Source organism: Camelus bactrianus, chromosome 5 (genome assembly GCF_048773025.1).
Source record: "Camelus bactrianus isolate YW-2024 breed Bactrian camel chromosome 5, ASM4877302v1, whole genome shotgun sequence".
Classification (NCBI taxonomy): domain Eukaryota; kingdom Metazoa; phylum Chordata; class Mammalia; order Artiodactyla; family Camelidae; genus Camelus; species Camelus bactrianus.
The window spans coordinates 100,990,751-101,016,107 of record NC_133543.1 but is presented as its reverse complement, the minus strand read 5'-3'; the positions used below and the strand labels follow the sequence as shown (position 1 = coordinate 101,016,107).

General features: G+C 49.4%; 1 protein-coding gene across 11 annotated transcripts in view; it reads right to left on the bottom strand.

The window, feature by feature from the left end:
• The window catches only part of AGAP1 (ArfGAP with GTPase domain, ankyrin repeat and PH domain 1), a 519,827-nt gene that overhangs the window by 326,959 nt on the left and 167,511 nt on the right, over positions 1-25,357 (bottom strand). For all 11 annotated transcript variants that reach the window (XM_074364534.1, XM_074364535.1, XM_074364536.1 and 8 more), the window contains exons 2-3: positions 14,106-14,164; positions 7,804-7,891 (exon numbers count right to left, since the gene is read on the bottom strand). In XM_074364534.1, coding sequence (XP_074220635.1) covers positions 7,804-7,891; positions 14,106-14,164 — 147 coding nt within the window. The remainder of the gene's footprint in view (positions 1-7,803; positions 7,892-14,105; positions 14,165-25,357) is intronic.

Genomic DNA, 25,357 nt, shown 5'->3' with positions numbered 1-25,357 from the left:
TCAGTGCCAGAGACGTAACCTCCTTACCCTCATCTTACAGCTTTCCTTTTCTTGCTCAAAGTAGGACATGCTGCTTTCTCATTATTTCTCTGAAGTTCCTCGTAAGAAGTTTTATGTCCTTCAGTATTTTGGACAATGATCACCTGATCTTCAACACGGCTTACACGTGCGGGGGACCGAGATCGCAGACTGTCACACAGACGAAGACAGTCACCAGGCTCAGCGACACTTCTGTGGTTAGGGACTGGGCTAGGAGGTGAAATAATTACAGAAGGTGGCTGAGCCGACTGCTGCTTTATCTATTAACCCAATTTTAAAACTTCAGATAATCCTCACTAAAAACATCATCATGTCCTTATAATTACTTGGTTGCAAGTAACACGGTAAAATTATGCTGAAAAATTTAAACAGCTAGATTTCAATACTGCTCAAGTTTTATTAGTGTTTACAGATATCTCCCCCCATTGGAAAATTAAACGGCACCCACGAACGTGTTCAGAAATAAGCCTAACATCTGTTGAGCAGTGGTAGCTGACAGAAGTTTTAAGTTTATTTGATTTGCAGAGGGTTTTTGGAGCTGACAGTTTAAATGCATTTCATGTGTCCCAGAAAATAAGTCTGGTGTTTACCACGTGGCTGGTTTCTAAGAAACCAAGTAAACATTCGTTTTAAAAAAAATTAATTCAGATCCACATGCTCCCAAGAACGCTTTCACGGGCCTGACGACAGACATGTCTGCTGGGAGAGGGCTCCAGGCAGAGACCCCGGGGAAGCGGCAGGACTAGCAGAGGAACGTCCAGCTCGCGGGGACAGTCGGCCACCAGGCCCCTGCAGCTGGAGGAAGTGACCACTGGGACACGGCCAGCGTGTGACAGTGGCAGCCAGGAACGGGCAGGGCACAGTGGGAAGTCCAGGGCCGGTCAGCCTCGGTGGGCACAGACTGTTAACACGGGGAAGGAAAAGGCAAAGATGCAGCTGACTCGGGCCTCACAGCGGTCACCTGCGCTGAGCCCACGTCCACCCAGAGAAGCTCCGGACACTGCACCGCGGTCCACGCAGTCCGCCCACCCCCATCCCCGCCCCGCATGTGGGAAAGACTTCACAGAACTCAGCCCCAACCCGGATCACCGAGGGGCGGGGGTCGGGGTGGTCAGCCCCCTTTCAGTTGTGTTCTTTTCTCTAGTTTCCAAACAACACAATTAGGGCCCAGGCATGTCTCCACTGCCATGACCTGGGATTTACTTAAAGCCGTCGGCATAACCGCACGGACGAGGAGAGACAGTCCCTTGGGCATCTCCCAGCCGGGTCGGGGCTTAACCAAGGAAGAGCACTGATCAGAGAAGGCCATCTCGCTCTGAAGGACCTGAGGTCCTGAAGCCACACCTGTGCTTAGCGCTGAGGAGGCGGGGCCGACAGCCTGGGGCAGAAGCTGTGGGAGAAAAGGGGCGGGGCCTGTACTTAAAAGGTGACCTTCACTGAGGCCTTGCTCTGCGCCAGGCACTAGAGCGGCATCTTCCACATGTTTACGCTCTTATTTGGTCCCTACAACACCTGGGAAGCAGAGAAGAGGACACTGAAATTCAGGACCCAAGGTCCCAGGAACAGGGAGTGGCTGAGACAGGCTGGGGACCCCAGGTTTCAAAGGCCACAGGCAAGTTCAGGCCTGACACAGAGGCTCAGAGCTTCTAGAAGGCAGTACAGCCCTGTCCCTGGGGACACTCAAGTCCAGGCAGGATGGGGTCCAGGCAAGGGTGTGGGGAGGCGGCTCCTCCAGCCCTGAGATCCTCCAGCGCAGGACTCCCTGGAGCTTCCTGACAAGGTGCTCCAGCTCCCAGACCACCACCCGCTTCCCTCCTGCCGTGGTGGCCCCACTCCTCCAGTCCCTGAAACCACCCAGCCCTTCCACACCACGTTTCAGCCTGGAATCATTAAAGACGCTACGCATTTATAGGTTCTTCTCCCAGAATGTGAACCGGTTTCATCTTTCCCATGAAATACCCCAGGTCTTTATCAAACTCCGTGTATCTGACATAAACCAAATACACGAGAGAGACAGGCTCTAGGCTCTTTCTGGGAAGCTGTGAAGCGGAACACAGCCGGGTGCTTCCCTGCTGCAGCCTGGCGCAAGACAAACACACCAGGGATTTCCTGTCATGTCCGGAAGGCCTAACTCCCTACCTTATTGAATTATGTACCTTACCATTTCAACCATTTTGTTTTACACACTGAAGTTTTCTCAATGTAGTAGTTATAATTACTCAGTATCTAACATTTTCTCCAAAGGCTAATTAGCAGCACTCAGGCATCTTCTGTCGCCCTTTTCGGCTTCAGACTCCTTTCTTTACATAGAAGGAGTTCCCATGGAGCTTCCCACTTTGGAAGGACACTGGCTCCCCACCCGGCTCCAGTAAGTTCCTAGAGGAAGGTCCACCTGTAATTCTCTGCCCAAACTCATGGGGCTGAGTCTGTTTTTATTTTTAGTCTTTTTTTCCTGGAGGGGCAGGTAATTAGGTTTACTTATTTATTTACTTTTGGAGGAGGTACTGGGGATTGAACCCAGGACCTCGTGCACGCTAAGCATGTGCTTTACCATTTGAGCTATACCTTCCCCCCATCTGAGTCTGTTTTAATTTGTGAAACGAATGGTGCAGGGCTGAAATTCCTAGATACCCGTTCATGTTTTCCGGTCTTGGGTGGGTTGCAGCCGTGGTGGCACATGTGTGGTCCCCACTGGGAAGGACAGGAGAGCGAAGACGGAGCTCTGGGTCCCTGCCCAGATGAAAGCAGCTTCCCTGGAGGTGACAGGCGGTGCCATCGCAGCCTTCACACTGGCACGTGCCCCGTCCCCCAGCTCCCAGCCAGGATCCTGCTGGCTGCCGGCCTAGATTCGGGGCTGTCACAGACTTGGGGCTTTTTACCCTGAAATGTGAGCTGGTGAGGAGTCCAGAGAAGCTGAAGACATACTCACTGGGGGAATGAACCTCTGATGGATTCCGCTTACGGGGACCCAGGAAGGACAGCTGTTCCCAAGTCACACCTGGGCAAGGCCTGCAGCTGCCTGGGCCCCTCCTGCTTCACACCCGGATGAGGGTTTACTCCAGACTCAAAGCAAAGGAAGCTCTCAGACAGCATGACGTCACCCTGGCATGTTTTACCCCATCTGGTGGCCTGAAATTCCTTGAACAATTAGCCAGGAGCACTTCACTTTATAACCACGGGAAGGAAGGTCCTGGAAGTTCTTCAGTCTGTTTCCACCAGCCTTAAAACCTACTACTCAATCCGCTGGACAGTTCAGCCCGCCTTAGAGCCGGTGGGCCGGCCCCTGCCCCTCCACTGCCACTGTGAACGCAGCTGCTGGCTCCAGCCTTTCCGGGCCCAGGTCCTCCTGCACGGCGCACGGCGGGAGGCAAGCAGCAACACAGAGACACGTTGTAGGACAAAGTCTCAGAGCAACGTCTTAGCTCTGCAGCTCCGAATTCCCTGGGGGCACAACCATCTCCCCACCTGCAAGGGGAAAGTGTCTCAGGGGCTCATGTTTTCCATCAAATTCCCACTTAATCCTGGGTGGCCTGGTATTCTTTCCTTTTTCTTTCTCTTTTTCAGGGAGAGAGTGAAAACCAGTGGCAGACGTGCGGGGTCTGTGGTGGAAGGCGGGGTGCCCAAACCCCCGTTCACTCTTCTGATTAGCAGCCTTTAGTGGGGCACTAATGGCAAAGGAGTCATTCGTATCTGATTCTATCAAAGGTGAATGGCAGCTGCAAAACTCCCATCAGCGCTGTGAAGGTCACGTGTAAACTAACCTTCACTCAGGTCTGCAACCCCAGCAGTGAGCGTCGCCGGAAAGGCCTCGGGCAGCTTCGCTCTTCTGGTCACAAGGACGTAACGGGGCAACCTCACTCCCGAGTGCAGCCGCCGTCAAACACCGTGTGTGTGTGATACGCGTGCTTCTGTGGGCTGAATTCTCTCCCGTAAACCGTGTGCAAGGCCTTGCCCCCAACACCTGTGATGTGGCCTTGTTTACAAACAGGGTCTTTGCAGATGTGATCAAAATGAGGTCGTCCTCCAGTAGGGTGGCCCTAAACCCAGAGACTTGCGTCTTCATGAGATGAAGGAAATGTGGACACAGACAGACACAGGGAGGAGAGGCAGAGACCGGAGCAACGCGTCTGCAAGCCCAGGAAGGCCAAGGGCCGTAGGTGTCAGCAGCACGGATGCTCCCTCAGCCCCTCAGGTGAAGCCAGCCTGTCCACACCTTGATCTCGGACTTCCGGCCTCCAGGGCTGTGAGAACATATTCCTGTTGTTTTAAGCCACCCAGTTGCTGGTAATCTGTCATGGCAGTCCTAGAACTCAAGCACACAGACATCTCTCTCTCTCACACACACACGTGATTAAAAGGGTATTTGCCTGCACAAAATTTTTACTTTGGATTACTTTCATGGACTTACAGGCTCCCCACCGGTTACCCACTTTTGCCTTGTGAATCCACTAATGAAAAACACGGAGTATTTAAATCCTTCCTTCATTTAAATTGTATCTTTCCCATGATCTAAATCGTGGGAGTCCACTCTCTTTGCTACAAGAATTAAAACATCAACCAAAATGTACCGCACAATTAAAGCACACCAGATGTCATCCTCTGAGACCCGATGACAAAGTGCCCGCTGGGGGAGGCTGGGGACCACCCCCATCCCAGGGGCAGGTTTTCTATGAAGAAAGAACCCTCTTCGGAAAGCAAAAGGCCCTTTACCCTCCCGGCCATCTAAAGATACCTGCCACAGGTCAGAGTAAAGCTACAGGCTGTTTCCCCGTTAATGAAATCAAAAGAAGAGCCATGTGCAGACAGGAGAGGAGCAGGGCGACCCCAGGCAGCTGGTGCACAGGCAGGGCCCAACCACGCCAGCAGCACACGCCTCCCATTGGAGCTGCTGCCCAGGGTGGGGAAGGCAGCTGATCACTCCAGTGGTGGGAAGAGAGAAGGAGGAAAAATCAGAAAGTAATAGTAATAGCAAGGAAACAGAAAGGTCTCACAGCTCACCCAGAGTCCGAGCCCCTCCACCCGGTGCCCACAATGTCCACCATCAGCTGTGCCCTGACCCGACCCTTGGCTACGGAAGTCGCTGCCTGGCAGCTGTACTCGGCCTTCGCTGCCTCCGGCACCGCCCGGAGAGGACTTCCTTTGCTCTCATGTTCTCCATAAACCTGGGTGACGTCACGGCACGTTGCAACTCCAAACATTCTCTGTGCAGACTTCTCAGTGAAGCAAGCCTGGGTAACTGAGGGAGTCACCGCGCCCGACAAGAGCTGAAATCCCTCTGCAGCTGCGGCGCCCCGACCGCGAGAAAGAACTTCAGCCTGTCAAGACGTCGGGGAGGCACAGCTTTTCCCGCTCCGTTCCTTTCCTTTCAGAAGCAACCAACTGGGTTCCCTCCTGCTGCCACGTGGATGGAACATGGGAGCCAGTTCCCTGGTCTCGCAAAGAGAGGCAAAGACGTAGCCACCTGCCAGGTTCCAGGGTGGCAAGTCCCTTGGAAAATGGACTCACGGAGGTGAAGGGCTTCCAGGTACCAGGGGGCACCTGTTCACAATCTTCCAGGACCCGGAAGCCCTGACGCATGTGCAAAGGGGCGTATCTCTCTAAGCTCCCAGCAATGCCAAGGGCAATCCCTTGACCTGGAATCAAACGGTGAGCGCACAGGTGGCCAGGTGGCAGGACGAGAGGAAAGATCGATCGTGGACAATCTTCCCCCTGAGCCAGGAGGCCCTGGGCACCGGCTCCTCTGAGGGATGAGGTTTTCCCACTTTGCAGAGGAAGAAAGGGATGGGAGCGTACTCAAGAATGCATATACTCTTTCAGATAATGTCTTAACATCATATGATACCGTGAAATTCCAGTAGTAAAATGTGTCACTTGAAAAGTCAAAGAAGCAGGGCTATAAGATACCACATTCAGGTCCCCCCACTGGGAACAATTTTTACTTCTGAAGTGCAAACATTCAAGAGAAAGGCCTTCATGTTCATCAGACTGCAAGGGCCCGCTGCAGACTCACAGTCAGGCTCGAATGCGGTGGCACAAACTGGACGCCCAAAGGGAAAACAGCAGAAGCCACTATTAATAAGGACAAAACGTGCCGCAGGGGCGGGGGCAGCGGCCAGGAGCCAGGGGGCTGGGGACTCGCACCGGCCACCCCAAACGCTGATCCGAGCCCGGAGAGGCCAGCACGTCACCAAACCATGGCCCAGACAACGTAACCTCCAGGGGTCCCCAACTGAAATCCGGAGTGTTCCGAGGGCAACACAGGCAGGTTTACTGGCAGAGGGGATCACGTCACCTGCAGTCACGTTCATCCGTCCACAAGCGGCTGCCATCACTGACACAAAAGCCACTAACCCCGAGGAATAAGCAGAAACCCCAAGAAAAAGGCTCTAAGACAAACGGGTATAATCCAAGGGATGATGGCTAAAATCCACACTCGGACACAAACGAATAAACACACCAGCGCAACCTAAGCAGAGACCCCAGGAATGAAGTCGGAAAGACGTGTAAATTCCTCGCCTGCCTCACCTAAGGGACACAGTTTTTTGGCATCTGTGTATATTTTCCATTGTCCAGCTACGTTTTTTTCCCCATTGATTCCCACAATTTGAACCTTCAGTTTAACTTCTCGTCTTCCAAGAGCATCATTTCAATGTGGGTAAGGGAAAAAGAAGCCGTTCCCTCATGTGACCACCACGAGACCTTGATGACATGATTGCAAAGTTCTGCAAAGTCACGCCAGAGCCCCAAGCAAAGATGGCCCGGGGTTCCATCTTCCACACTCCCCTGAACGGTCACACAGTGTCCAGGACAAGAGGTAAGTACCAGAACAGGTGTTACAGGAGACACGGGAGCTACTCAGGACTACTGCTAACGACATCTAAGGGACAAAACAGGGTGAAATGTTTAACTTAAAAAAAAAAAAGGAGAAAGCGGAACAAAATAGGATGGTACACAGAACAAAGAGGGCAGGGGACACTACGGTACAGAGCTGGGCCTCTCCTCTCTCTCCAAACAAGACAAGCAGCTGCCAAGAAGAAAAGGTATAGTTACCTGCATCCATGTCTGCAAAGAATGGAACAGCCAGTAAGAAAAAGAAGGAACCAGAAATTCAGTGTCTCAGAGTTGGATTTTCAAAGGTTACACGGAGAGAAAATAAAATTTAGAAAACTGCGTGTGCGAGATACCTTGACTAGGGAACAAGGGGGCTAAAGGGTCTCCTAGCGTTACTACTGCAATTTCATTTACAGCAAAACATAAAACATGGTTATGTTCACAGAAGAAGTAAAGGCCTGGTGGCAAAAGAAATATCTCATTCACGTGCAAAATGATTATCAAATGTTTGTAATACGATCATAAGGGGGGGAACGTTCTCAAACATACGGTGGTGGTGATCACCTGAAGGGCCTTGTATCTCCAAGTAACATACAAATTATACATCAGCTCAACATCCAGATCAGAGAAACGTCCAAGCAATACAGGAGCAACACTGGATTAACGTTTGAAAGGACAGAATTACTAGGTAAGAAATACGTTCCACAGCATTCGTGGCTTTACTTTATTGCTGCAAATGCCGAGGTGAAGATAATATAGCTGGTCAGCTAACAATACTGCAGAGGAAACAACGGACCTGCAGATTTTTGAGGCTTGGTATTTTATTACTTGCTTGATATGTGATACATCAAAGTAATGACTTAGAATACGCTAACGAAAAATTTAGAGAAACTAAACTCTCTGAAGCTTGAGGCTGTCTGCCAAACAGCATACCTTCGGGAGACTCCTCCTGGACGTACGTGCCGGTCAGATACCGGTGCACCAGGGCCGACTTGCCGCTGGCCAAGTTACCCACAATTCCCTGGAACAAAGACAGGGACAGTCATTAAGCATCAGTGTAGCACGCTATGCGGCAAGCTGCAAACAGACAAGTTCAAATGTAGTGTAATCCTAAACCTGATCTCAACCAAGCACTGCTGGGTGGCCAAAAATTGGCTCATTAAATCCTCCTGCTGGGAAGAAAGGGGTTCCAACACCCTCGGTGAACATCTCTCATTCTCACCGGCCCCTACAGCCCAGAGAATCAACACAGTTCGAACACACACTGGTGGTGGCCTTTTTCCAGATGCCAGGAGTGCTGGTTCCATCGGGAAGTTATGCACTGAGCCAGCCCATCCACATTTTCAGGTACCCTCAGAACACTCCACCAGGCGCCAGGTGAAGCAGCACACAGTGGCAGGATGGAGGACCTCGGGGTAAGGAGGACATTCTGGTGCCTTCCATCATGACTCTGGAGTAGGATTTTGGAGCCGGGTGAGACTAGCAGACAAAGAGCCACGCAGGGAAAAGACTGTCCAGGAAGGACACGAGGGGCGAAAACTGGACCAAGGCAGAGGGAGGGGAGAGCAAGCCTCTACCTCTGGACATGGGGTCTACACCACAGGACCAAGGACAGAGTGGGGGCCACGGTAGGGGCAGCAGAGGGGTTCATACTGGGTTAAAAAGGAGTCAGAGTGACGTGAGGGCCACTGTCCTAGCATGTAGGAAGGCCCGGTCACCACGGGGCAAGGTTGGCACTACCCTGGCTTTTTTCAAAAAATCCCCTATACCACAGCCAAGATACCTGGCCTGGAGGCAGCCAGCCCCCCCGGAAGCCTTCCCTCCACTGGAGGTCTCACCCCACCACCTCGACCTCCCAGGCCATGCTGGTCACCATGACTGTCCCGCATCTGAGTCTTACCCTCCCCCAACAGGACTTTCCTATCTGCACGGCGGCATGATCAAATCAATCCTCTCTTTAAGGAAAGCAAGACAGGAGACCTGCCCTGGAGATGGGTCCCCTCCTAATGGAGAGGCTGCCATTCCTTTCAAGGCCAGGCCTCAGGCTCTGCCCACCCCCAGGCTCCACCCACCCCTGCCCCTGCCCTGAAGGTCTGACCCCATCCTCCAGGACACTGCCCGAGGTCACCAAGGACTTCAATTTCTAAAACCATGAGCCTTTCTCCAACTCCTGACCCAGGCCCATCACCAGAAGCTGTAGAACTGAGATTCTCTTTCTTCAAATTCCCACCCTGGGCTTCCTCTTAGAATTCCCTCTCTGACCACATGGGCTCCAACCCGAGCTCTCCCAGATCCTGGATTCTAGGTCCCCCAAGTGCGCCTGGACACATTGGACTCCACAAATAGGCTTCAAGTTCCCACCCTCATTCTCCAGCCCCCACCCCGCAGCTCCAGGTAAACCCACATCGTCCATGCCAGTACTCAAACTTCGGCATGTCCGCGTCCTGCCCAGTCTGCTCATCTTCCTCTGGGACCACATGCCCACCAGCCTCTCACACCAGACACCTGGAAGCCATCCCGACTCCCATCCCGCCCAGATGTCCCAGGACCCCCGCACCTGGGAGCGTCTTCAGGGTCCCGTGGGCCCGGCTGGGCTGCCCATCACCTGGATCTCGGGAAAGCCTGCCTGGGAGCCCCACCCCCACCCCCAGGATGCCAGAGATTCTTTAACATGGGCACTGCCAAAGTGTTACTCTCTCATTTCACAATTCTTGGGAAGACTCCCATGGCCGGCAAGTCCAAATATTTCACAACAAAGGGTCTCCATCCAAACCCTCGTACACAGTCTGCCGTGGGCACCCAGACCCGGCAGGAACCACACTAACACCTCTTTCTTCCTGCCACCTGGGCACAACTCCCTCCTTCCCCTGAAGAGAGTGCTTGATGCTTTTCCTGCTTCTCCACACACTCAAGACACCTGACACTGTGACCCACTGCACGCAGGTCCCTGGATACCAGCAAGGCCACCACTCTGAATCCCGACCCTCGGCCCAGGTTCCAGCCCCAACAAAGTGCCTGTAAGTACGGGATGGATGATGGATGGATGGCCGGACAGACGAACAGATGGATGGATGGGTGGGAGGGAGGGCTGGAGGGAAGGTTTGCTGGCTGGTTGGATAAATGGATGGTGATGCCAATAACTTACAAGAACAAACACAAGGGAGAACAGATTTGGCATGAGATTGTAGAAAATAAGTTAAAACCTGACCTAAAACCCCAAGCCCATCCTGTCCCCCTCACCACGCAGGGTGCTTTGTCCTCTGTATTCAGGGACCAAACCCATCCCACAGACCTTGCTGTCTCCAGACACCCAGACCATCCCACGTCAATCACTGCCTGAAATAGGACTCTTAACTCACTGCTCAGCAATCAGTTTGGATGTCACCTCCTCTGAGAAGCCCTCCTAACGCCACAGCCTCCAGCAGTGCCTCTCCCCAGAGCCCTCCTCACTGCCCTGTCGTGACACTCACCTCTGCGTTTTCCCAGCATCGGTCTGTGGGGCTGATGCCCTCCAGTGCTGACAAGGCACTGGGTCTCACCTCTCCCTGGCCCTCCACACCCCGGGCTGCCCCCACCCCAAGGTGGACTCTCGGCAGCACTGACTGAACGAAGGAGAGACTCTAAGGCCAGTGGGTAGAAATGAGATGCTTTCTCACTCGGCTCAAGGCCACAGACGATGTGGACAGACCCTCAATAAAGCTGTTTGTCTTCTTGATTTGACGTCTGTCTTCCTTTTGCCTCGGGCCTCTATAATCTGAGAATTTCTACCTATTAATTATTCTCTTGCTTAAGGGCACCTGCTGTTTGTCAGCTTCATGCTGAGAAAATCCAAAACAGTGTGCCACAGAATTAAATTTTTAATTAAGGTTGGGGTTTTTTCTTTCCTGAGGAGGAAAAGGCTCAAAATCCAACACCGCTCCCGTCTGTTCTTCCTGTGTGGGGCCGGTGTTCCTCCTTCCTCACGTGTCAGCGATCTGCACAGAAGGAGCTTTCCCCTCACAAGGATCAACTCACCCCGTCCGGGGGGGGGGGGAGTTTATTTGGAGTGAATGGCTGGCTCATAGACCTCCTTACGTTTGCACACCACGGGCATTAGTTTAATTTGAAACACTGGCAGAAACTAACAGCCAGCTGTGAGGAGGAAATAAAACAAGGGATGAAAACGCTCTCGACGCTGTAAAGCTCCACCAGGACCCACGAACCGTGGCTGCGTGGAAACCAGAGAGCGGAACCACCCCAGTCTGGGTCTCCGGGCTTGAGGAGACACGAGGTAACACGGGTGACGTCCTGAAAACCGCAGGAGCAGCCGTGCATGCTGGGGCAACACGTCGCCACCGCTGGCCTGGCGTCCTCTGGGCAGGGCTGGGAGCCGCCACGCCACAAGAGGGGAAGGAGCTGGGGGGGCCCTTTTAAGCTGATTTCTCGACTGTCCCACACCTTCCCGCTTATCTTGCTCAGCTTGCTGAAAAGGGCATCGAGGCCTTCAGTAAAAACCCCAGCTGGGAATTCCGTGAAAACACACAGACAGGATGTGACAAGGGGCTGATGGACGCCACCTCCACAGACACGAGGGGAAGGGGCGCGGCGTGCGCCGCCGGGCTCGCGTCCGCAGGGCCCTGAGCGCGGGCCACCAATTGCCCGGCCACCACGCGACCTCGGACAGTGCGCGGCACGGCCCCGCTCTCGCACAGCAAGCCGACACTGACGGTTTCTCTCCGACAGATTCCACAAGATTCATCGCCCAGCGTGACATAAAGAGCCCATCTGAGGCTTGTTACTGTGTCATTTAATCGCTCCGTTTCTGAAAACACTGTCAGGGGCTCGGAAGACGCTGACCTAGGGGACCACCCGTCCGTCCCGGGCGCTGGACTCGGGCAGGGAACAATCGCGGCCCTGTGGACACACGGACTCTGAGGCTGCCCTGGACAAAGGCGCACTTGCTGGAGATGCTGGGAACCCCGCAGCACAGAAGGGATCTGCTGACGAGGTCGAGGAGGCGGAGCTGCCCACTCCCTGCCCGGCAGGGGGCGCTCGGCCCAGAGCAGAGCTGGCCGGCCTGCTGGAGTCTCGGCCAGCGCTCGGGTCAGGGGGCAGGACGCTGCACAGCGACTTCTCCTGAGACGAAGTCCATCCAACCTGGGAATTCGCGCCAGCTAGGATGTAGGATCATAAATCCATGCTGCCTGTTAAGGAAACCACCCCTACGCCTCCAAGGCGTGTTTCTTATTTCAAAGGTGCTTTTGAAATACCAGCAGGAAACGGGTTGGCAGAAGCATCCTCAATGATGGGCTGGTGTGGCCTCAGCACCTGACTCCCCAAATTGGGTTTAGACCAGAGGGTCTGATACTCAATGATCACAGATTCTAACATGGTCGAAAGGGTGACCCCTGGCCTCATGTGGCTACTTTAATCTAAATTAAGCTTAAACTAAAATTTAAAATTCAGCTCATCATTTGTACTCGCTACAGGGGGTCCGTGGCTGTCACCATGGACAGTGAAGACAGAGAACGTCTCCGTGTTGCAGAAAGTTCTGCCGGTGGTGCTGACGTGGAAGCACAAGCTCCAGGCTCAAACCCCGGCTGCGCCTCTCACTGCCTGGGGCTTCTTCACGTCCGAGACTCAGGCCCCCGCCCGTGTGACGGGGATGACAACAGTCCCAGCTCCTGGGCAGCCCTGGGGATTAAGCCCGCCGACTCCACGCACAGCACGCCCCACACAGAGGACGTGTCATCATCCCTGAAACACTGTGCCCCTGGTTTCATGCCGCTCGCTGGGCCTGAGCGTTGGCTGCCTCGCGAAGGAGCATCTGAAACTAGAAGGTCTTCCTGGGAAACTGAGCAGCACCCTGCCGGCTCTGCAGGGACCGCTGCCAGTGCTTCCTGGCCGGGTCCCGGGGACGGTGGTGACAGAGCACAGAGGACAGAGGGGCGCTGTCCTGAGGCCAGCCTTGCGGAACCCACGTTCCTGAGATGGCACCAGGACTGTGGGACCCTTTGTCTCCCGAGAGGAAAGAAACTGCTGGCAGGAGCTGCCGAGAAAGGTCAGAGCCGGTGGGAGGCACAGGGGAAGGCAGCCCGGAGGTGGCCCGGCAGAGGGGATGCCGCTGGCAGGAGGCAGGGGGCACGCCTCCCAATGTCCAAGGACCTGCCCACAAGTTGTCCCTTGTTGCTTAAGCTGAAAGCCGTGTTTTTCTTGGCGACAAAGGTCACAGACACTCTCTTCAAAATCCAGAACTTCTTTGTTGCTCAATCTCTTCATCTCAGTTTGAGAAGCCAGAAAGGGCCTGTCCCTCCCTGGACCAACCATGAAGCACTGCTGGGGTTGGGGCCCCGGCGTCCAGGGGCCTCTGGAGTTCCCCAGGCAGACGGGCTGGATCCACAAACCGGTGGACCTCGGCAGGAAGGGCACGTGCAGGGGATGGAAACACTGAGGGTGAGGGGCTGGGGAGGGCGGAGCCACCAGCGGCCGGCTGGCCGCCAGACAGGAAGGGCTTGCCTGCTTCCATCTCAGAGTCCATCCCTTGAGAAGTTTAAAATACAGACGACCACCTCCCTCCGATGCCACTTATTTCATAACAAAGAATGTGATTATTTAATAGTTCCATTTATCCTTCCCTCTATACTGGGGGCGGGGAGGGCTCAGGGGTGTCACAACCGGCCCAGGTCGTTTTTCATTTAAGCCATATTTGGGCTTTGAACAGTCTCACTGAAGAGCATTTAAAGCTCATAACAGAAACAAAGCTTCTGTTCACTGGGTGCTGCTCCTCTGTGACAGTCAGCAGTCACATGTTTTAAAAATGACGAATTACAAAGCTTGACGGCTAACTGCAGAAATTTTCCACGGAAGTCCTGCAAAGGACCAGTAAAGCCATGGTTATGTGTGTGTGTGTGTGTGTGTGTGTGTGTGTGTGTGAGAGAGAGACAGAGTCTCTCTCTCACACACACAGATACGAGAAAGGATGACTGACGGACGGACAGACTCAGCCCTGCACACAAGGCCACTCTGGCTGGCGCTGGTTGTGGCCATCAGACACACTCAAGGCTCCGGCCCCAAACACAGCCCACCTGGCCCCCTCTTAAGGACCCACCAGAGCAAGCCCCCACTCCGGGCCCCAGGGGATGAGTGGGCCCCTGGGGATGCAGGCTTCGTGTGCTTACAGGTCACACCTCTCCTCTTCCAGCCCCTGCCTCCTGCAGGTGAGGAATGACAACCACCAAGGCCGAAGGACCACTCACCACTTTGAGCTCCGGGACAGATCGACTTAACGTCCATTCCTGGCTATTCACAAAGGCATCTGTAAAACAAGAGGGTAAAACAAGGTGAGATGCTGTGACTTACCTAAGTGCCGGGTCACCACACCCCAACTGTGCCGTCTGCCAAACCAGAGGGACCCACCCCCTCGCGTCACTTCCACCCGGAGGAGCTGAGACACGCCCGGTTCACGTGGCTGTTCCGACTCCCAGTCAGCGCTCTGTCTCGGGAACCAGAACGCACCCGCCAGGCCCCATCCTGTCGGGGGCATTAAGACCCTTCTGAACCCGGATGTTTGCCAAGTGTGGAGACTAGGAAGGCTCCTGGCTCTCCTGGAGCTGACCCTGCAGTCACTCAACTTCCGACTGTCTGGGTTTTTTTTTAAGACAGTCACTTGCCTGTAATCCCACTAACAAAGATACAGTGGATGATGGTTGGATTTTGAAAATCCAAATGTTTACAACAACATTTATGGTTTAGAAGATTTTTTTGTGCCAGAGTTTCGATCCTCAAAAACATCTTAGACGCTGAAGATCCAGTTGGAATACTTCAGGGTGTGTCAGAAGGATGAGGAGACCCCAGACCCTGCCCAGCCAGCACACTTGGGGTGGCCTCCCCTAACCAGCATCTCTGCCTCTCACCCCCAGGGGTGCAGGGGGAGATGACCTATCCAATCCAGAAGACCCAAATGACCTGGATGTCCCTCGTCCCCCACTTGCCACTTCTCACAGTGCGCCCCTGCACCACCACCCACATCATGCACTTACGGGCAGACGTGACCAGCCTGACAGCTGCCCCAGCGACCACCACGCTGGGGGAGAATGCTTCTCCTTCCAAAAGAGATTCGCTTTTTTTTTTCACTTTTTTAAAAATTGAAGCACAGTCAGTGTATAACGTGTCAATTTCTGATGTAAGCCAGAAAGAGATGCACTTTTTATACGTTTTCTGAAAATTCCCAAATTCCTTCCCTCCACATTATGACCAAGAAGTCAAGTCACAAAATGCCTAAAAGTCAAGAAATGCCAGGTTTCAGACGCATGATGTTTGCATCGAATGAGTGTGGGAACCAAAGCGAGGGCCTGACCCCTGCAGTCCCACGGTGGGGGAGTGGGCACCCAGGAGGACGAGGAACGCCTCTGGGGAAGAGAGGCAGCGACAGGAAGAAGGGGTGAGCAGCCACGTGATGGACCAGACAGCGCTGGCCCTGCAAGACAGAGGCGAGGTCCACGATGCTCGGGAGGTGGGCAGGCACAGGAGGAAGACTCCGGGGAAGGGTGGGTCGTGGACAAGGAGGAGAGGGAGGCTCTGGGCAGCTGGAGATGCTGCGAGGCTGACAGGCGCCTTGAGTAACCTCGAAAGCTTGGGTGAAAGCTGGCAGGGACCGGTGTTCAACGGCAGGCGTGCTGGACCTTTGGGGACCAGAACACCAGGCTAGCGGGCAGAGTGAGAGGGCAGAGGCGCACCTGCGGGAGCTCAGAAGGAGACGTCCGTTCGCGAAACAGAATCAGGAGCAGCTTCTCTCTCCATGGAATCGAGCACGTTGGGGGCCAAATACTGGGGGTGCACATCACTTTCTGCCCCTGAACACCCACTCTTTGGTCAGCCAAGCACCACCCTAACAGGTCAGAGACACGACCTGCAGACACAGACAGGGCCGGCCCGGGCACAGGCCTGGACGCCCGGTGGGCGCTTGGCAGATGGAAGCTAACGTCACCACCGAGCACAGGAACAGCACGACTCATTAGGTGGCAAAACGTGCATTTTCTGTCGTCAACTGATCCCTCAGGAAAACGGGCACGTGGCCTCGGAGGACCTGCAGGGTGACCCCAATGGTCCAGGGAAGTAAATGACAGCAATCCTGTCCACGCGAAATGCACGTCCCAAGGGCATCCCCAAAAGCCAGCCCGGTGCTGTGCTTGGAACAACCCACTGCTGGTTAAGTACGCCCGGATAATCCACGTACTGAAGGCTAAGTGGCCAAGAAAATGCTTAAAGCCTCAAGACAAAGCCGTCCCAAAGCTGGCGTAGGTGATACAAGTCTGTGTGAGTGTGTGAAGTGCACATGACCTCGCCCATGCTGAGAACACGTCTGGTGGGACTAAGAACTTCACAGTCGCTGACTTAGGGTTGGGAAGCCAGGTGGCTTGGGGACAAGATTTGAGGAGACTTTCTTTCCATTGCTACCTTTTGCTACCATTCCAATTTCATACCATCTGGCACATTAAAAATATTTTAGAGGACGGAGAAGATGGCGGAGTAGAAGGACGCTCGCAGGTCACCCTCTCCCACAAATACACAAGACCCACATCTACAGACCCACTCAGCCGACCAGAGCACCTGTGGAACTCCGACAGAACATCGCCCTCTTCAAAAGATAAAGATGCCAAAAATCTGGTAGGAGAAAAGGAAAAAAGAAAGAACAAAAGGCAAAGAAGCGCGGGACGAGTCCTGCGGGGAGGGAGCGGCAAAGGAGGACTGGCGCTCGCTCGCTGGGTCTCCCCTCTCCAACTGAGAGGCCAGCGGGACGGAGGGGGAGCCTCCGAGGCTCGGATCTGTACAGAGCAGCCCTTGACTGACAAAACTAAGTTAAACGGGCACAGAGCGTCCCCCCGACACCCAGCCTGAGACGCGGCCGGCAGCGGTGGGCAGGGCCAGGCTGCACAAGCCGGACGGAGGACGGAAGTGGCTGCACGGAGGCAGCCCCGGGGGAACGCAAGGGGCTGCGCGCCGTGGCTGTGGGTGCACAGGGCAGAACAACCTGGGCCCTCCATAAAACAGCAAGGTTGATGTGCTCTCGGGGGAAGGGTGCACACCCCCATCTCTGAAAACCCGCGGAAAGTTTTCGGGGGAAGAGAGGCGGGGCTCAGGCACAGCCGCCATATCCTCCGCGCTTAGCACCCAGGCGGGGGCGGGGGCGGGGGCGAAACCTGCATCCACACCGAAGGGCTTAGCAGCCGCAAAGGCCAGACTGAGACTGGCCTGCAGCCCGGGGCAGATAGGATCCTTCCATCCTGGTCCCTCAGAGAACTTGCTCCACAAAGACAAACAAGGAGCTGGGTTTTGGCTCGGAGCAGGGACAAGGCTGTCCCTCGGTCTTCCCGGAGCCCACCCGCGGAGCGCCGACCAGGGCGGAGCACGAAGCCGCACAGAGCAGCGGAGCTACCGGCGGCGGCGCAGGTAGAGCGAGAGCGGCCCCCCCGCCTTTCGGGCAGGAACACAGCCCCTGACCGAGGTGCTGGGAGGGGGCACGACCCGCCCTCCTACCCGGCCAGTCTGCAACATCTGACTGCGGCATCCAGAGGGGCAGCGACCCGCCCGCCCACAGCAGAGAGCTGCACCTGACCCAGTGTTAGGAGGAGGCGCGATCTGCTTGCCGACAGGTGCTGGGAGCAGCACAGAAGAGGGCGCCAACGGAGGGCCTCTGAAAACAGCAAGCTGAGCTTCCAAAACAGGACGAAGGCAGAAAGACTTCACATTAAAAGCACACAGACTCCAGGAGAACACCGACAACTCCCCCCCCTTTTTTTTTTAAATCTGTTTTTACCTGTTCTATTTTCTATTACTCTCTTAATCTTTACTTCTTAATTCATTTCTATTTCTCTTGGGTTTTGATGTCCTGCTATTGATTAGACACAGGTTTCAAATACATCTATTCATCTCCCCCCCCTTTTTTTGTAAAGGTTTCAAAAGGACGTCTCAACCCGATTAATACTCTGCTTCAACTCACTCTTCTATTATTCATTATACACTGTTTTCAAACCCTCTTTCTCCCTTCTTTTAAAATTCTTTCTCTCTCTCTCTTATTTTTTTTTTCTTTTTTTCCTAAGTTCTATTCCTAAATAGGCATCAGATAGATAAAATCCTTAAGGACCAAAATAAACAACTGATACTCCATAAACCACAGTGCCAAAGAGGTATGAGCAAGATGAAGAAGCAGAAAAACCTTTCCCAATTAAAAGAACAAGAGAAATCCCCTGAAAGAAAGATCAACGAAATAGACATCGATAGCCTACTAGATCAAGATTTCAAAAAAGGAGTGATCGAATTGCTGAAGGAATTAAAAGAGATAGTGTTTAGAGATATAAAATATGTCAAAAATGAAATTGAAGCTATAAAGAAGAGCCAAGTAGAATGGGTAAACTCATTGACAGAGATGAGGAGTGATCTAATAGCTGTGCAAAGCCGACTAGATAATGCAGAGGAACGAATTAGTGATCTAGAAGACAGGGCAATAGAAAGCACCCATTCAGAAGAACTACAAGAGAAGCAAATAAAAAATAATGAAAATAGCATAAGGGACCTATGGGATAATACAAAGCATCCCAATCTTCGCATAATAGGGGTCCCAGAAGGAGAAGAAAGATCAAAGGGGATTGAAAAGGTTTTTGAAGAAATCATGACTGAAAACTTCCCAAACTTAAAGAAGGAATCAGATACCCAAGTACAGGAAGCTCAGAGGGTCCCAAACAGGAAGAACCCAAATAGACCCACACCAAGACATATCATAATCAAGATGGCCAGAGTCAAGGATAAAGAAATGATTCTAAACGCAGCAAGAGAAAAGCAAAGAGTAAGTTACAAGGGAACCCCCAAGGGAACCCCCATAAGGCTCTCAGCTGATTTCTCTACATAAACACTACAGGCCAGAAGGGAGTGGCAAGATATATTCAAAGCCCTGAATGAAAAAAAGATGCAGCCTAGGATCCTTTATCCAGCAAGGCTATCCTTGAGGATAGAAGGAGAAATAAAGAGTTTCACAGACAAAAAAAAAGCTGCAGGAGTTTAGCAACACTAAACCCATGCTAAAAGAAATATTGAAAGGGCTATTCTAAATAGAAAAGCAGCAGGATGCTACAGAAATGAGAAACACACAACTGGAAAGGTGATAACTCATGAATTACAAATAAAGTAAACATGAAATTATAAAAGAAGACATACAAATCACTGAGAGTGGGAGAGGGAGGCAGGGAAATACAGAATATTTTTTTCTTTCTTTTTTAAATTTTTTTAACAGTAGGATGGGTTTGAGATCATGTTACTATCAGTTTAATAAAAACAGTTATAGTAATGGGTTGATAGATTTACAAAAAAGGGTAACCACAAGCCAAAAATTTACAAAGGAGTCACAAAAATTAAATAAAATCCATGATAATACAAAGGAAAATTACCAAACCACAAAAGGAAGAAGAAAGGAACAAAGAGGATATACCAATTCAACTGCAAAGATAAGTTCAAAATGGCAATAAACACACATCTATCATTAATTACTGTAAATGTTAATGGACTAAATGCTCCAGTCAAAAGACACAGAGTGGCAGACAGGATAATAAAGCAAGAACCTTCAATATGCTGCATACAAGAGACCCACTTTAGGGAGAAGGACACATATAGATTGAGAGTGAAAGGATGGAAAAGGATATTCCATGCAAATGGAAAAGCCAAAAAAGCAGGTGTTGCAGTACTGATTTCAGACAAAATAGACTTGAAAACAAAGGCCATAAAGAAAGATAAAGAAGGACATTTTATAATGATTAAAGGAGTGATACAAGATGAGGATATTACACTCGTTAATATATATGCACCCAATATAGGAGCACATAAGTACATACAAGAATTAGTAACAGAGATAAAGGGGGATATTGACGGGAATACAATCATAGTTGGAGATTTTAACACTGCATTAACATCACTAGACAGATCTTCCAGACAGAAAATAAACAAGGCAACAGAGAAATTAAATACTACAATAGAAAAACTAGATTTGGTGGATATTTTCAGAGCATTACACCCCCCAAGAATAGGATATACATTCTTTTCAAGTGCACATGGAACATTTTCCAGGATCGATCATGTACTTGGGCACAAAAGAAACCTCAACAATTTTAGGAAGATAGAAATTATCTCAAGCATCTTTACTGACCACAATGCCATGAAACTGGAAATCAACAACAGAGAAACAAAGGAGAAAAAAAGGAAAGCATGGAGATTAAACAATATGTTATTGAAAAAACAATGGATCAATGAGGAAATCAAAGCTGAAATTAAAAAATACCTTGAGACAAATGATAATGGAAGCACAACCACTCAAAACCTATGGGACACAGCAAAGGCAGTGCTAAGAGGGAAGTTTATAGCGATACAGGCCTTCCTCAAAAAAGAAGAACAATCTCAAATAAACAATTTAACCCACCACCTGAATGAATTAGAAAAAGAAGAACAAAAAGCCCCAAAAAGCAGCAGAAGGAAGGAAATAATAAAGATCAGAGAGGAATTAAATACAATAGAGATTAACAAGACCATAGAAAAAAATCAACCAAGCCAAAAGCTGGTTTTTTGAAAAAGTAAATAAAATCAACAAACCTCTGGCCAAACTCACAAAGAAGAAAAAGGAGAGAGCACAAATTAGCAAAATAAGAAAGGAAAATGGAGAAATTACAACAAACAAAATAGAAATACAGAATATCATACGAGAATATTATGAAAAACTATATGGAACCAAACTGGATAACCTAGAGGAGATGGACAAGTTTCTGGAAACATACTGTCCACCAAAACTGAATCAAGAAGAATCTGAACACTTGAACAATCCGATCACTAGAAAGGAAATAGAAATAGCAATTAAAAACCTCCCTACAAATAAAAGTCCAGGACCGGACGGCTTCACTGGGGAATTCTACCAAACATACAAAGAAGAACTCATACCAGTCCTTCTCAAACTCTTCCAGACGATTGAAAAGGAGGGAATACTCCCAAACTCATTCTATGAAGCCAACATCACCCTGATACCAAAACCAGGCAAAGACACTACAAAAAAAGAGAATTATAGGCCAATATCACTGATTAACATAGACGCCAAAATCCTCACCAAAATTTTAGCAAATAGAATTCAATAACACATAAAAAAGATTATACATCATGACCAAGTGGGGTTCATCCCGGGGACACAAGGCTGGTTCAACATACGCAAATCAATCAGTGTAATACATCACATCAACAAGAGAAAGGACAAAAACCACATGATCATCTCAATCGATGCAGAAAAAGCATTTGATAAAATTCAACACCCATTTATGATAAAAAACTCTCGCCAAAGTGGGTATAGAGGGAACATATCTCAACATAATAAAAGCTATATATGACAAACCTACAGCCAGCATAGTACTCAACGGTGAAAAACTCAAAAGCTTCCCACTAAAATCTGGGACAAGACAAGGATGCCCACTATCACCACTCCTATTCAACATAGTCCTGGAAGTCCTAGCCACAGCAGTCAGGCAAGAGAAAGAAATAAAAGGGATCCAAATTGGAAAAGAAGAGGTAAAAGTGTCATTATATGCTGATGACATGTTACTATATATAGAAAACCCTAAAAGGTCCACACAAAAGCTACTAGAGCTGATTGAAGAATTCAGCAAGGTAGCAGGTTACAAAATTAACGTTCAAAAATCAGTTGCATTTCTTTACACTAACGATAAATCAACAGAAGAAGAAAGTAAAGAAACAATCCCCTTTAAAATAGCACCCAAAGTAATAAAATATCTGGGAATAAATCTAACCAAGGAGGTGAAAGAATTATACACAGAAAACTATAAACCATTGATGAAGGAAATTAAAGAAGACTTTAAAAAATGGAAAGATATTCCATGCTCTTGGATTGGAAGAATCAATATTGTTAAAATGGTCACACTGCCCAAGGCAATCTACAGATTTAATGCAATCCCTACCCAATTACCCAGGACATATTTCACAGAACTAGAAAAAATCATAATAAAATTCATATGGAACCATCAAAGACCTAGAATTGCCAAAGCATTACTGAAGAGAAAGAAAGAGGCTGGAGGAATAACTCTCCCAGACTTCAGACAATACTATAGAGCTACAGTCATCAAGACAGCATGTTATTGGTACCAAAACAGACATATAGACCAATGGAACAGAATAGAGAGCCCAGAAATGAACCCACAAACTTTCGGTTAACTCATCTTTGACAAAGGAGGCAAGAACATACATTGGAATAAAGACAGTCTCTTCAGCAAATGGTGTTGGGAAAACTGGACAGCAGCATGTAAAACAATGAAGCTAGAACACTCCCTTACACCATATACAAAAATCAACTCAAAATGGATTAAACACTTAAACATAAGACAAGATACAATAAACCTCCTAGAGGAAAACATAGGCAAAACATTATCTGACATACATTTCAAAAATTTTCTCCTAGAAGAAATAAAAGCAAGAATAAACAAATGGGACCTAATGAAACTTACAAGCTTCTGCACAGCAAAGGAAACCAGAAATAAAACAAGAAGAAAACCTGCGGAATGGGAGAAAATTTTTGTAAGTGAAACCGACAAAGGCTTGATCTCCAGAATATATAAGCAGCTCATACGACCCAATAAGAAAAAAATAAACAACCCAATCCAAAAATGGGCAGAAGACCTAAACAAGCAATTCTCCAAGGAAGACATACAAATGATGAAAAAGCACATGAAAAAATGCTCAATATCACTAATTATCAGAGAAATGCAAATCAAAACTACAATGAGGTACCACCTCACACCAGTCAGAATGGCCGTCATTCAAAAATCCACAAATGACAAATGCTGGAGAGGCTGTGGAGAAAGGGGAACCCTCCTACACTGCTGGTGGGAATGCAGTTTGGTGCAGCCACTATGGAAAACAGTGTGGAGATTCCTCGAAAGACTAGGAATAGACTTACCGTATGACCCAGGAATCCCACTCCTGGGCTTGTATCCAGAAGGAACCCTACTTCAGGATGACACCTGCACCCCAATGTTCATAGCAGCACTATTTACAATAGCCAAAACATGGAAACAGCCTAAATGTCCATCAACAGGGGACTGGATAAAGAAGATGTGGTATATTTATACAATGGAATACTACTCAGCCATAAAAACCGACAACATAATGCCATTTGCAGCAACATGGATGTCCCTGGAGAATGTCATTCTAAGTGAAGTAAGCCAGAAAGAGAAAGAAAAATACCATATGAGATCGCTCATATGTGGAATCTAAAAAACAAAAACAAAAACAAACAAACAAAAACAAAGCGTAAATACAGGACAGAAATAGACTCACAGACAGAGAATACAGACTTGTGGTTACCAGGGGGGTGGAGGGGTGGAGGGTGGGAAGGGATAAACTGGGATTTCAAAATTGTAGAATAGACTACACTGTATAGCACAGGGAAATATACACAAAATGTTACGATAACTCACAGAGAAAAAAATGTGACAATGAGTGTGTATATGTCCATGAATAACTGAAAAATTGTGCTGAACACTGGAATTTGACACAACATTGTAAAATGATTATAAATCAATAAAAAATGTTAAAAAAAAAAAACAGGTTCTTTGGGGAAAGGTACTGTCACATAGTAAGAAACTTGGCAATATGGAGGGCATGGATCTATCTTAGAGATGCTAATGAAAACTAAGAGCCCTCTAACTCAGAAAAACCCACACGCATGAGCCTGCCCCCACACAGTATTTCACATATAATTTCAGAGGGTTCAGGAACCCTGAAGACCATGCTCATTTCCAAATAGCCAGGTGTGGTCTGTTGTCATTTGTGTAGTATGATGTGTTCACGTGTGGAAATGCCTTTGAGATGACACTTGTCCTGAATCTTGAAGTTACAAAGGTAACTCAAAATAAGTTGAAACCTGTCACTGGGTATGTTCACTGACACCAGGGTCATGACAGAAAAGGATGAAACTTTATACATCCCTCACATGCTTTAAAGATCTACAACATCTCATGCCTCAGAGCCATTTCAGATGAAAATCTTTAAGACCTAAATGATAGAATATTTTATAACTTTTTATTAACAAGTTCATAATAGAAAAACTAGGAGATAGAAGCAATCATTAAGAAAAAAGTTTTAATGACCTGCAATTCTACCACCAGAGATAATGTTAATATTTTGGTATATATCCTTCCAGATGTTTCTCTATGTGTACATTTTTTCCTATAAAAATATTTTGGAATCATAAAAAAAAAATATATATATATATTTTTTTTAAATATAGCTTTTAATAACCTTGATAGGAAAACAAAAGAGGGTAAAGGGGGAATTAAAATGAACTCAATTCACTAATGCACTGCTTTTTAAACACATATCACCGAAAGATTATGTTTATCACAACGAATATTAACTGCTCATTATAAATTAAGCAGAGCGCCACTAAATAAAGATGTGTAATTATATAAACACTGGGACAATGTGTGCTGCCTTTTTACTTGCAAATATATCTCCTCTCAAACAGAATGTGTTCATCTCTGGCAACAAAATTAATATAATTAATGCTTGGCTTAACGGAACAGATTCATAAAATTAATGCTTGACTTAAATGACCAGAAAAGCACATCTTGAATTTTAAAAGATTTACTTAAAAATGCTCATCATTCTCTGGTCAGGATGGAACGCGCGGCCTCAGGAGAGGATAAATGAAAAGTTACAAAAGATTTAGCAGATACTCCCTCGTGCTACCTCTCCACTGGGACCTTTCCGTGGGCTGGACTCAGTAAACGGGGGCTGAGAGAGGACGGCGTGGCCCCTGCAGGGGAGGTCCTAGTGGGGCAAGCGGGGTGGGGACCAGCCAGCTGCCCTATTTCAAGTTCCACGGGGCAGCAACACTTGAAACATAAACACCTGCGCTTTGGGGCCACACCCCCGGGCGTCTGCGTGTATGCACATGTGTTCTTTCTCAGAGCAGCTGGAACCCGAAGTCCTGAAGATGTGTCTCAGTTCAGAAGAGGCCGCTCTGTGCTCCCACGTGGGGTAGAACAGTACCATAAAACGCGCTCCCATGCACCCGTGGAAGTGCTGCTGAATCTGAATTTAGAGTAAAACCCAGCCAGTGCCCCTGACTGACAGCTTCTAGCCTGTCGCGGACAGAGGCTCAGTGGGCTATCATTGCTGGAGGCCGGCGAGACCCCAGGCTGCAGGGCACCTGCAGCAAGTACCCGACACGGCGCAGTTTAGGAAAAGAAGACAGTTAATCATTTCTTATCATTCACAGGGCTCCCCTTCAGGTGGCACCTTATCTTTTAAATTTAAATCACAATATTGAAAAGAGACTCTCAACAAACGCCAAGATTAGGGAACATGAAGTAACCGGGAATGTTTATCAGGAGGAAAACCTAAACCATTCGCTTCTTTGGAACAGAAATCTGAAGGCAGTAAGAGCAAGAAAGCAGTCCTGCAGGTGACG